The sequence below is a fragment of the Dryobates pubescens genome, chromosome 5 (assembly GCF_014839835.1).
Source record: "Dryobates pubescens isolate bDryPub1 chromosome 5, bDryPub1.pri, whole genome shotgun sequence".
Taxonomy (NCBI): Eukaryota; Metazoa; Chordata; class Aves; order Piciformes; family Picidae; genus Dryobates; species Dryobates pubescens.
In genome coordinates, this window is record NC_071616.1 from 5,326,551 (window position 1) to 5,340,225 (window position 13,675).

General features: G+C 52.8%; 1 protein-coding gene across 2 annotated transcripts in view; it reads right to left on the reverse strand.

The window, feature by feature from the left end:
- Nucleotides 1-4,564: 4,564 nt before the first annotated feature.
- The window catches only part of LOC104300575 (transmembrane protein 263), a 316,890-nt gene continuing 307,779 nt past the window's right edge, over nucleotides 4,565-13,675 (reverse strand). For both annotated transcript variants that reach the window (XM_054161495.1, XM_054161494.1), the window contains one exon: nucleotides 4,565-6,730. In XM_054161495.1, coding sequence (XP_054017470.1) covers nucleotides 6,444-6,730 — 287 coding nt within the window. In that variant the 3' untranslated portion in view covers nucleotides 4,565-6,443. The remainder of the gene's footprint in view (nucleotides 6,731-13,675) is intronic.

Here is a 13,675-nt window from a genome sequence, read left to right on the forward strand (position 1 = left end):
GAGGACAATAATGCCCCAGCAGTTTCCTGGCTCCATTCCTCCTGGAGCCAGGCAGGACAGGGACCCATAGCAAGATGTGACCACAGCTGCACACTCCCAGTGCTGGACCCACTCCTGAAACAGGGGTGTTTGAGTCACCCACAGCCCACCTGCCTGGGCAAGTCTCTTCTCCAAAAGTCTCTTCTGAAGTCTGCTGCCCACCAGCTTCCAGCCCAAGCTCTTACCTGGGAAAAGGTGAGTGCTGCAGTCACACCCAGAGGGCCAGGACACACTGTCTGGATGAGACAGGGGAAAGCCACGACTACAAGCAATTTTCCACTGTCCTTTCCCCTTTTAAAGACCTCTGGAGGGGCAGCTTGTTAGTGGTGGTTTGCACTCTGGCTTAGCAGGGCAAACCTGCTCCAGCTGGGCTGCAGAAAAGCCAAGCAGGGCTGGAGTCTCTGATGGCCTCTCCTCGGCGCCAGCAGCTGGAGCAGCTGTAATTCATCTGTGCTGCCCGCAAGGCAGCGTGGCCAGCGAGGAGGGATGGGGTGACAATACACGTGCTTGTGGGGTGGGCACTGTCCCCATCTGCCTCCTCACAGCAGGCATGGGGACAGCTCTGGGGGGAGACCCCCACCCCAGGCACCTTCACCTCCCCTCTGCTGCTCCTGCCATTGGCTCAGGGCCTCCCAAGCCACACTGCCCCAGCTGTGTCTGCAAGTGAAGGCAGTGGAGTGGGGCAGGTGGGGGGGAGCGGGGCAGGTGGCAGGGGAGCGGGGCAGGTAGCCGAGGTGGCCGCAGCCAGCCTCATCAGCGCACTGCAGGCCACTCTGACCAAGCAGCTGGCAGCAAAATGTCAACCAAATAAATGGCTTGATTGCCCTGTTATTAGTCACTAAATTAATCCTTTTGTCAGCACTGAAACGTTGAGCTGTTGGCTCCTGGCCTCAGCCCAGTGAAAGGGACACCCTGTCTGGGGCCCAGTCCCGCACTGCCTGGCATTGGGCTGCAGTCCTCCCAGCATCAGGGCTGTGCATGCAACAGATTGCATCGGGTTGGAAGGGACCCTCAAAAGTCATCTTGTCCAAACCCCCCTGCAGTTAGCAGGGACACCTCCAGCCAGATTCAAGCTGTCGAGGGCCACATCGAGTCTGATCTTGAATGTCCCCAGGGACAGGGAGTTCCCAGGAGCATCAGGTAGCTCTTCCCTGTGCGAGACTGCCCATGGAATGGGTGAGGTGACCAGGGTGGCCAGCTGTGCCCCCTCCCAACATCTGCACTGCCCACCAACCAGCAAGCAAAGGCAGAGGCTCTGGCTGCTCTGAGGGGCTCCCAGGCAACTCTGGGGAAGGCTGTCCCACTGCCTTCTGCAGAAGGGGCAGGCTGCTGCAGGGGGAGCAGGGTTGGCCCTTGCTTCCCCGTCAGAGAAAGGCGGCTGCACAAACCTGCGTGAAGGAACAGTGGCTGCGTAGGCAACGTTTTCTGTCTTCAGCTGCTGAGATCTCACTTTGAAGGCTTGGGCCAGCTGTACCCAGCCAGAAAGTCCTCTCATGCAGTGGTCTTTAAACCAACACAAGAAATTGAGTTTAGAAGTCTTATCCAAACTGTTCCTACCACTCCGATCAGGAGACGCGCCTGCAGCAAAACGGCTTTTGAATCGTGGTTGAAAGCCATGTCCTAGTTTTAGCAGGGACAGAGGTTCAGCCCTGCTTGGTGCCTCATGTAGAGCCCTTAGGGGAGAGATCTGATTTCCCAAGGAATCTCTAACATCTTCCTTCAACTGCACTTCCTCTCCTCATTTCGCCCCACTGGAAGCAAGAGCCAAGCGTAACCAAGGGGTTTTATCCTCAAATTTTACTGTAATTAAAATACAGAGATGCAGAATATTCCCAGAAACACACTGCAAAACAAACCAAGCAAACAAATTCAGTAGGAAACCAATTACAGACAATGAAATGATAAAGAACAAAAGTGTTCTCCAGAGCCCAGCACCGTGCATGGGACTGCGTGGCCGCAGCGACGGTTCCTGGGTTGCCAAAGGGCTCTTCAGGCCCCTAGAGAAGCAGAGTCTGTCCCTGGCATCCGTCCCGGCAGCTCTGCGGCTCTCTCCAGCCATCTCCACGTTCCCACTCAGGCTGTTGTTTTCACCAGGATGACTTTGCAATGGAGACACAGAAATGACCCACCCCCAGGGAAGAGAGCCAACAAGGGAACCCAGAGGAAAAGCAGTGGGTTAAGAGTTTCCACACGGCAAACACAAGGGGACAGAGAGGGGCGGAAGACAAGCACATCTCTCCTCGCCAGGGGAGCTGCGGGGGCAGAGCTGGCCTCTCTGCCCGCTCAGCCAGCCTGAGTGTGGATGTTTAACAAAGGTCTTGGTGAGAGCTTTGTTTCCAGGAGTAAGGATAAAAAAAGAATGAGATGAGCAAAGGGAAGAGGCAGGATGTGCCTGTGGGCTATCCCCTCAGCCAGGGCACAAACCCTGGGCATAGGGAACATCCAGCCGTGGTGGGGGGCAGGTCTGCATGGACAGCCACATCCCGCCTCCGCTTTGGGAAAGACCCAGCCTCACCACAGGGAGATCATAGCAACAGCCTGCAGGAGATCTGGGAAGGAGGGGGTGGTGGTAAGGAGGAAGATAATATGCTGCTTGGACCATCTGTTGGGCACACTGATCTATCTAAATGGAAATCCTTAGCAATCATCACTACTATGGAAGCTGGGCACCAGCCAAGCATAGACCACCACCACCCCCCATTCCAACCCAAGCACGTCCACTTCCCTCTCTGTGCTCTTCCCTAGGACAAACTCCATTGTGTTCATTCCCTGATCCAGAGCCCATCCTAAGAAACAAATTCCTTCAATGTTTTCTTTGCTCCCCCACTCATCTCCTCCTGTCACCACTCCCTCCTCATCTTCTAAGTGTCACCTGAAAACAGGTGGTCTTTCTTGTAACATCTCCCTTCAATCCTTCCTACCACTTTGGTGTTGTTCCCTCACCCCCATTTGGTACTGAGCACCTCCATCTAGTACCAGTACCATCAGCATTTATGCAATTAGCCAGCTGTGTAGTTTTTGCCCTTCTTGCCATGAAGGGGTGGTGGGAGAAGAGCTGCACCAGTGGCCCAGCTGGCCTCTGAGCTGGCTGGAGTGTCTGGAGCAGGAGAAGAGGAAAGATGGGTAGCCTGTCAGGAGCCAACAGCTTCCCCATCTGATTCAGACCTTACCACCCTGCAACCAAAGCTGTCAGGAGATGCTTTTGTTCTTAGATTGTTATCACCAACCCTGCTTTCCTACTGCTCTGCTGCGGAGAGTGGCCCAGGGAAGCAGCTCTGGGCTGGGTCACCTGGATGAAGCGAGCTGGCCTTGCCCACTGACAGAGACACACATCCCAGAGGCCTTTGAGTCCTGCAGTTAGGGATTCCTGGATGCCTATCAAGCGGTGTGAGGCCCTGGTTTTGGAGTAGATTTAATCTTCTAGCCCTGCCTGCTAATTTGATCTCTTCTGCTGTTTATGATTCACAAGTTCTCTGTTAGCTGGGCTGTGAGAACAGTGATTTAGGGTGCGAATTCCCCTCACACCTCCTCTCCTGTCCTCCAGGCCATCCCACAAGGAAATAACCATTCCAGACAAATGGAAGCTTTACTCCATTTCCTGCAAGGATGCACAGCAGAAACCCTCAGGACTCCTATGGCTTTCCTTAATGCACCTTTACCCCATCTTCCATGCCTGCTCTGCACACACAGTGCCTGAAGACAACGGCTTGGGAAGGAGGTATTGCCTCCCCCAGCAAGAACCTGTGTGGGAGACTGGCTAGCCAAAATCATGGTGATCTTCCCAATAGCCCAGGGGTCTTTGGTGAAGTAAAGCCCCTTAGATACCATCTTCTCCTGCCCAAGGCCTGGTAAAGGCAGTTAGGAAAAAGACTGTCTTCTGTCACAATTAGTAAGAAACTGTCTTTTTAAGAGGGCTGGTGACAGCACAGCTCGTTATGCACAAGCAGCTTTTAGCTTTGGGGTTAGAGCTGGCTTCAGCAGCAGCCTGTGATCTGGAACAAGAAGTGAGACGTGCCTAGGGAGAGCAGTGAGCATTGCAAACTGTCCTCCTGCTCCGCAGAGCATCTGAGACAAAGGGAGAACAGACAAGGCTTCTCCTGGCCTTGCCAACTGCCACGAGCATCCCAGCAAAGGGCAAGCACACATCAAGGCTTGATCTTTCTATGAAGCCGCTGCCTTCAGAGACGAACCCGACACGTCTGGGTCAGCTTGGCCTTCACCAGAACAAAAGAGACAGAGCACGGAGATGCAGACACATACCAAATGCTGCTTCCTCTTCAGAAACAAAGATGTGGGTTAAACCACTCTCATGCTATCGAGAATAACACACTGTGGAGATCAGCAACTTCTTGCCTCTGCAAACAGCAGGGACTACCCAGAGAAGGGTACGGAGAGAGACTAACACTGCCGTGACTAACACAGGGACACAGTGACTATGTCAGCCCAAAGTGAGGATTTCATGAAGGTCAGAATGAAAACTGCTTCACAAGCTCAACAACATTCAGCAGAAATGGTAGCAGGGTGGTGGTGGTGTACTTAAATATTCCCTGATGTCTGAGTCCTAAGCACAAGAGAGCAGCCAGGAAGTGCGATGACCTCCAAAGGAAATGAAGATCGAGGAAGTTGGCTTCGATGTCCAAGAGATAGGGCAGAAGGTAAACAAACAGCATAGATGGGAGAGGGGGGAATGAATTTTCATATTCCTTTGGTTTCAATAAACTACACTCTTGGGCAACAGAGGGGGAAGCATCCTCTACAACTTGATTTTTGTTTTGACCAGGATCCTACCATATTAAAAAAACCCTAGAAGCTGGAAGTGCTGAGGATGAGCCTGCAAGCTCCTCTGGGGCAGTGGCACAGTTTTGCTTCCCTGGCTGAAGACATGCCCGTGGGCTGATACAGACACACACTAACACAGACACATTTACCAGCTACAGCACAAGCACTGCTGCACTTGGCTATGCATCCAACACCTAACCACCCAGGCTAACCACCTGGCAAAGCCGGGAGCAGGGGAGTCAGTGCTGGAGCTTGTGGCTTTCCTCATCCTGAGGGTCACAGGGGACCTGGGGGTGAGTGTCTGTGTGTGTGCAACTGTGTGTGTGTGATGCCACATGGCCCCTTGAGCATCACAGGCCAGGCTGAGGATGGCTGAGAGTCCCAGATGGATGCAGGTGTCTGGGTTTCTGCGGCACAGCAAGCGTGGGTGGCCTCTTTAGTGCAACACAGTCATTTAGAGCAGCCCCAGGAGCAGCATGTGGAGGAGGAGCTGCTGGTGTCCCCGTGCAGGCTGGCTGCTGCTGGAGCATGCTCAGCACCTCAGGGAAGCATTCTCCAACACAGCAACAGTCCTCTCACACCCCAGCCACAGCTCCTGGGGTGCTGAGTCACAGGGGGAGCAATGCTCTTGGCCTCCTTCCCCGTGGCAGAACTTGGGTGGCATTTGGGAACATGCTTGCTTGTGGTTATCAGTGATGTCTGAGAACGAGAGTGTGGCCCAGAGTCAAAATGCCCCTGCTGCAGATGGGGATACTGCAAATGCTTCAAGGCTCAAACCCAAAGGCCTGTGTCTCTCTGTGGAGCATCACTACCTGTGCTGCAGTATCACAGAAGCCTGGCAGATGCCACTCTCACCTCCCTCCCCAAATGGGAACGTACAGCAGCTTTCACTCTCCTGCCTCTCACCGAGAAACTCTGTGCAGAAGTTGATGGCCCAGCACATACCATATTCTTGTGTGGCATCATCCCCAGACCTGCTCTGCTGAGCTTGAGGGATCCTTCTCTGAAGGGTGCAATTCAGCCAGGGAGAAAGTGATTTGGAGCAGCTCGTGGGATGGGGCCTGCAAAGAAAAAGTAAGAGGTGCAGGGCAGGAGAGAGGCTTCCTCCTCTTCACAGTATCTCTCCTTTGTGTCAATGGGACCTTTTTCTACAGTTCTTTACCAGGCAGACCCCCAAAACACACCTCCCAGAGCCAAGGGAAGGAGTGTTTCACAGACTGTCCTCCCAGTTGAAGTTGAATTTGACTACACAACCCACACTTCAAGCCAGGAAAATTCTTCCCCCCTCCCCTGTTACTCCTGCCCACCTCCAGGTAGATGGATACCCTCCTCTCCCATCCCCTGTGCCTACAAGAGCAAGAAGGGAAGAAGGAAACTGAAAGACAGAGACAATGATGCCTTTAAAGTCCTCAGAGTAAAGGTGGTTCCCAGTAGGTGATGGGAGTGAAAGGCATTGACAGCGGCTCTGTGAGCTCTGAGCCAGGCAGGCGGTGCTGAGCAGGCTGCAGCCGGAGTCTGCTGGGGTGCTTGACCCTCCCTGAAGCGGCTGGTTCCAACTCAAAGAGGTGCTGTGTAGGGGGACAGTATGGGCAGGTCGATCTTGTGGAAGGGGGCCGTGGTGGGGATTAGTCAGCCTTGTCCTTCTTCTTTGCAGTGAAAGGGACTTTGCCGGCGACCGCGCTGCCCACGGCGCCGACGCCGCCGGTCACCGCCGAGACGCTGCCCTTCACCAGTCCGACGCCAGCCGCGGGCACGCTGGTCACAGCTGTTTTGGTGAGCTCCAGGCTCTTGCTGCCCACCCAGGCAACTCCTCCCAGAGTGGCCCCCACCGCTCCCCGGGTGATACTGAACAGGCCGCCGGTCACTCTCCAGATCACCCCTGCCTGCTGCTGCGGATGGTCCTTGCTGGCATCTGCAGAGAGACACAGAGAGAGAGGGAAAGTTGGAAGTGTCCACGCTGAAGGCCTTCACCCTGGGCACCTCTGCTAGCCCAGCAGGGTTGTCTGTCACAGCACACGCTTCTGTATGCATGGTGCCTTGCAGCCCCAGACCTCTCAGTGCCTGAAGGGCAAAGCAGGGAAATCACAGAGCCACAGAACATTAGGGGTTGGAAGGGACCTTGAAAGATCATCTAGTCCACTCCCTCTGCCAGGGCAGGATCACCTGGAGTAGGTCACACAGGAATGTGTCCAGATGGGTTTTGAATGTCTCCAGAGAAGCAAACTCCACAACCTCTCTGGGCAGCCTGTTCCCATGCTTTGTCACCACCATCGTGGAAAAGTTTGTCCTTATTTTCACATGGAACCTTCTGTGCTCCAGACCCTAGGAGTACAGCACAGCAGGAGAGAACTTTGTGAGTGGGAGCAGGATTTCCCACGTGACAGAGAAGGGAAGAAGGGGGTTCAACCCCAAACCCCCACGCTTCGGTGCTGCACTGCCAAGGAAGGGATGCAGCTCCCTACCCCTGGTGCTGGTTAACGCCAGTAAATCACAGAGACAGCACGGGAGGCAATGTACTGCAGACAGCAACAGCTGATGGCTGCATGGCTTGGAGGTCCTCAGGAGCATCTGTCTGGAGGCAGGTCTGTGCCAATATCAGATGTGGATAGGCCACACTTTGAGTACTGTGTCTAGTTCTGGGCTCCTTAATTTAAGAAGGACATTGAGATACTTGAACGAGGCTGGTGAGAGGTCTGGAGCCCTGTGAGGAGAGGCTGAGCGAGCTGGGGTTGCTTAGCCTGGAGAAGAGGAGGCTCAGGGGAGACCTTATGCTGTCTACAACTTCCTGAAAGGAGGTTGCAGCCAGGTGGGGGTTGGTCTCTTCTCTCAGGCAACCAGTGGCAGAACACAAGGACACAGTCTCAAGCTGTGCCAGGGGAAGTTTAGGCTTCACAGAAAGAAGACTGGGCTGCCCAGGGAGGTGTAGAGTCACTGCCCCTGGAGGTGTTCTAAAAAGGATTGGATGTGGCACTTGGAGCCATGGTTTGGTTGTCATGAGGTGTTGGGTATTAGGTAATAGGTTGGACTCAATGATCTCTGAGGTCTTTTCCAACCTGCTTGATTCTGTGATACTCTGTGGACCGAGGCCCAGCACAGACCTGTCTGTGAGAACCGTAATGGAGCTAGCTGTGGTAGTTTTAGGCTGTACCCTGAAAATTTTCCACGGATCTTGAGCAGAAAGTGATAGAATATAAATAAATTGCCTTTGGGTGTAAAAGGGAAAATAATGCTAAGTTCTAAATAATCCCATTGGACAGACTACCAGCACAGTTGGCTTGTATAAACGAACTCTCTGTCTTTTTGGCTTCCTCGCTCTGGCAGATACTGACTTCTGGCTTCTGCTGGATTTGCTGACCTTGAATTCTCCCAGGCAACCAGCACCAGAACAAGAGGACACAGTCTCAAACTGCACCAGGGGAAGTTCAGGCTTCAGGTAAGGAGAAAGTTCTTCACAGAAACAGTTGTTGGCCATTGGAATGTGCTGCCCAGGGAGGTGGTGGAGTCACTGTCCCTGGAGGTGTTCAAGAGGGGACTGGATGTGGCACTTGATGCTATGGTTTAGTTAGTCATGAGGTGCTGGGTGACAGGTTGGACTTGATGATCTTTGAGGTCTTTTCCAACCTTATTGATTCTATGAATTCATTCTTGTTGTGATTAAGTAACTGTGGTAATGTTGGGGGGAATTTTCAACCCTCCACAGTAACCGACAGCAACCCTCTGCTCTTTCTCTTGTCCCATGTACAGCGGGGTAGGGAAGGGAGCAGGGAAGCTGTTAGTAGCCCCCTGGTTTGTCCAGCAGGATTCTTCTGCTGGTTATACATTGTACATATATGTGAACATTGTATATTTTGTACATATTCATTGCATGTCATATAAAGATTGCAGTTTGGCTTGTAAATATAGCTTCATTTGCTTTCTAACTGAGCTGGCCTGCCAATTTTATGTGTGTGGGGGGAGGGAACGTTCAACCCACCACGCTAGCACAGATAGCAAACACACGGCGGCACAAACGTCACCTCGGGTGGTACAGGCTCTGTTGGCTACACAGTTAATAGCGCTAAGACAGTGCTGAAGGTGCTGCACGCTGCCCCTGCCGGCTCACCTGCGCCAGCTGGGTGGAGGCCAGCGTGACAAACCCGCCCGAGCTGCCCTCGCACCTCCACGCGGCACCGCCGACGGAGCGTTCACAGCTCGCCGCCTCTCAGGAGAGGGCTGACTGGAAACTGCTGCTCCTCACGGGATTCAAACCTGACAGCTCTCCTGCTGGCCCCCACACCACCCTCTCCCTGTGCGTCAGCGAACAATGCTGCGCGCAGGCAGCAGAGGAGGAGCTGCTCCCTTTGTGGGCTGAGGTATTTTGGATACTCTGACTTCTGATTCACTGCCAGCTCCATGCACGAGACGAGTCACTAATAACTGCAAAAATATATAACAGAGCCATCCTGGCAGGGGAAAAAAAGCAGGCACCAGCTGGGAATACAGGATCTCTGGAGCTGCAGCAGCCCTTCTAACTCATTACCTACTTGGAAGAGAAGTTGCACAATGCTGGTGCAGCAGGAGGGCTTTAGGCCCCTGCTAAATGTGCACCTCGTTTCCTGAGAAATGGGGAAATGACAGGGGTGGAAATGGCTTTCTCAAAGCCCACGTGAAAACGTGGTGCAGTCACACATCTGCAGAGAGCCCAGGCCGGGGACTGTGTCAGCCCCAGCCGCTGCCTCACAGCAGGGCACTGCAGAGGCTCCACCAGAACTTCAAGGAAGGAGCCAGCCTGCACAGCGCAGCCCTGGCACAGGCATGGAGACAGGCCTGGCATCTGTCCCTGGGACTGGAGGAGGAGACAACCCAACTGCAGTGTCCCAGCTCAGCTGCTGGCCCAGTCTGGGCTGCCCAAATGGATGCACTGCTGACCTAAGCAGGTGGACAAACCTGATACAGCTGATGGCAGGTAGCTGAGAGCGCTGCTGAGAGCTGAATGCACTTTCTCTTGTGGGATCCCAGACCTTCCACCACACTCTCCTGCACTCTCAGCTTCCCCCACCCCATTTCTCAAGAACTCTCTGCTACCCAAGAAGAAAGTCCCTTGTTTAGCCAGCCCAGCAGCAGCTTCCTTCCTTGATTAATATTCCAGGCAGCAGAAAACTCTACCTGGAAACTCTACTTTGATGTCTCCACCCACTTTCATTTTCAGGCAGATTAGAGCCAACACTGACGTAGTCAGTGGGTTTCCTTTGCCAGCAAGCACAGACCTTGGGAGTGCTGAGAGGCTGGTCCAGCTGCTCAGCAAGTTGTGGGCCCTTCCCAGGCTGCATGCCCTGGCTGATGGAGATGTCAGCCCCAGTCAGTCTAAGCAAACATCTTCCTCTTACTAACTTGTCTCATGCAGTGTCTTCAGATCTGCTATTCAGGGTAATTCTGCCAAGCTACCCTGTGAATCCTTTGGAGCAGAGACTATCTTCTCCTTGTCCGTGTGTCATGCAGCACAGTAGGGTCTCTAAATGCTGCTGCAAAACAAGCTTCCCCCCCCCTCTTTTTTCTTTTTAAACAACCCAACCAGAAGTCTGACAGAAACTACACAGCAGCAGCAGCAGGGCATGGATGTTTCCTTGGCAGCACCAGCTGCCCCAGGGTGCTGGATGCACAAGGCTGAAGGGACAACTGACCTTGCTGACTGGATGAGAGCTGCTGTCTGGGGCAGAAGGGAGGCCAGCTACTCCCGCTGGGGGCTGTCTGGCTGTTACCTGTGGGGAAGGGGAATTTTCCAGGCCTCTTTGGAAACAAATTAAGACACCTTCAAATTCTCTGTGCTAACTTTCAGGCACTTAACACAAGTTTAAGGTGGTTTGACTCCTCTGACTCCATTCCCAGGCAGGAAAGAGAAGGGGGCTTCTTCAGAGGAGGCTGTGTACAGTAGCCTTACCCAGACTAGGCAGGAGCCTGAACTGGGTGGTGTGATGATCCATTCCTAGGTACTTTTGTCCCAGATTCATTGAAATTCTGCTGATTTTGGAGTCTTCTCAAACCTGTGTTTTCCCTTGAGCTTCTCCTAGGCTGCACAGAGCTCTCTTCTGGAGAGGTTGGCAGGACAGTGTCTGTAAGGTGTTCACCATCTCTGATGACTTGAAATACACCTTAGGTTACACATCTCTCTGATAATCTGGGCAGTAAAATGGAGTTTGAGAGAGGCCTGCACAGAGTTTCTGGTGTAGCCTAAGCAGCTACAGTTTTACCCAGGATATGATGTATTGCTTGCCTATTCCTCAGTAATTTCTCTAAGCACCTCTTTTCTCCTCCCCTCAATGCTACTGAGACCCCATGGCTCCACTTTCAGCTGCTTGCCACCCTCCCTGCACACAGCTTACCCACCATGCCCATTTCTGTGGTTTGTCTTCAGATCAAGGGTGGGAAAGAACAGAGGGGTCTAGAAATCAAATTAACTGTAAAGCAGGACCCTACTCAGGGAAAGTCAGACTGGTCCTCCAAACACCATCCTCTGAGGATGGCAGGTCTTGTGTTCCCACTATTCTACTCAGAGAAGCAGGATCCCAGAGGACTGCAGTGCAGAAGCTCTGGGCTTTAAACACCTACTGGCATGCTTAGCTGCACAACTAAGAGCTACATCAAAGCAGAAATAATCTTCCTGCCTCTCCCCAGCTAAACCTGCATCTGAGGCTACATGGAGCTCCTCTGTAGAAGGACTTGGGCTCCTAGGGCTGCCCAGCTATCTGAACACCACCAGTGTGGAAATCTCTTGGATGGCTATGTGAATACCTGCAGGTGGATAGCCCAGGGACCAGCAAGAAGGAGGCAGCTGCAGATGAGATTGAGGGGGTACATTACTCTGACAGCAAAGTGCTCAAACGTCGCAGAAAGTGTCAGGAAATACTAACGAAGAAAGACAAGGACAAAGGTTCTCTCTGATGAACCTGGGCAGAGACGATGAAGCTGCAGCACACTGGAGCACCAGTGCTTGCACACTGCCAGCACCTGCTCTGCAGCCACTCTCACAGTCCTTAAAACTCCACAGGTAGCAGGAAGGATGGCCCTAGGAGGATGGGAGACTCCTCCAGAAGCACTCCAACAGCTCCAGGACAGAGGCTGTATCATCACAAACCCCCTAATCAAACAACCTCAAGTTTGAATAGATGTGAAAAGAGAAATCCCTCGTGAGCCCAGTGACAAGGGGCTACACCCTAACCTGGCAGCAAGCTGGAGTAAGTCTTACTTGTTCTCCAGATGATGGGTCGAGGGCTTTCTAGCTCTCCCTGGTTAGTTTGTCTTCAGGACTGCAATAAACCCTACAGTAAGCTGTCATGTAAGATAAGCATCAGATTTACAGTGCAAATTAGTCTCTCCGACAATGGAGTGAGCTAAGCATTTTGTTGGCACAGAGGAGCCCAGATTAAGGGTGAGACAGACAGCAGGGATGAAATACACCAAATAATCAGAGAGACAGACACCAGCCTGAGCAGGGGCACAATTCCCTTCCCTGGAGCTGGCCGCAGCCCACGCTGCTCGTCAAAGCTCCTCACCAGCATCTGCCAAGCCCTCTTCCTTTCCATCAATGCCCTGGCCTTTTCAAGGGTCCCTTCACCTTCACTTCACCTCATATCAACTCAGAACAGACGCAGAAGGAGAAGAGATTAACAAAATGCACTGCTGTTCGAATGCCAGCTCTGTGGGCTGGGGCTGGCACCCCGCACAACAGGCTCTCCACCTCGGCAGTCCCCACTGGCTTCCCTCCAGAGCAGAGTCCTGCCTGCTGGGGCTCCAGACAAACCTGGGTCTTCTCAGCTGGTCCTGTCAGAATCTATGACTCAGGGCAGAAGTGAGACCAGTTTGTTGGTACTAACAGATACAACTTTCAAAGCTGCCACAGCAGCTCCTCAGGACTTTGCACCGCATTTATCTGGTGAAGCAGAACGACAGCCTGCCCTGGTGCCCAGTACAAGTGGCACAGGTGTGAATCTTCCCCTTGGCCCCTACCAGCAGGTGATAACGACAAGCAAGAAGAACCTTTTGCTTTAAAAAGCTCTTGTACAAGTTGTTCTTTCCTACTAACTTACAACACCAGCCCCAAGCCAGGAAAGCAGTGTCAGGGAGCAGCACTGCCTTTGCATCTTCAGGACCTTTCTATCCCTGTTGGGCCCCAGGCGAAGGAGCAGGGCTGGCTCAGAGACCAGAATGTAAACAGTCAATGTCATCAGTCTGTCCCTCAGCAGACTGAGAGGAAGGGATGAGGTCACTAGTTCAAGCCTGAAATATGCCTCTGGCAGCTATTAAGTGACCACTGGTGGATTCAGGCAGGTTCTCCCACCTGGAAAAAATGTTAGGTCTGGAAGAACAAGCAAGGGCTTGGAGGGTCAGCTACTCACAGAGTCTGGGCCCAGCTCTGCCCAGCTGATTTTTAAGCACCACTGTACAAATCGTTCTGACCTTTATTGCCTCTACACCACTGTGATTGAGAACGTGTGGGCTGCTTGGGTTTTTCGTTTTAAGTCTGGTCTTGAGTGGCAAAAGAGCCTGCACGGGAGAGAAGTTTCCAGTGGTGATGTTTCTTGCAGAGAAACCTGCAAGTTTGACTGGAGTGTGTTCTTGAGGCTCTGAGCACCCCAAATGGATTGCTGTTATTTTTAACCTTGTGGTTTTTCCTGAGCCTGCCTCAATTTGAAACGCAGGGGGCTGGCCTTGCTGCTTCTCTCCCTCTTCTGCAGAGGGAAGCTGAAGTTAATGAACCCTATTTCCTTGCATTGCTGTGCTGTCAGGGAGGTTAATTAGGTACAGTTAGTGCAGTGCTTTAAACGAGGAAATTGTGTTTGTATCGTCGTGACTGGCACTGACAGGGTCCTGTTGACATTCT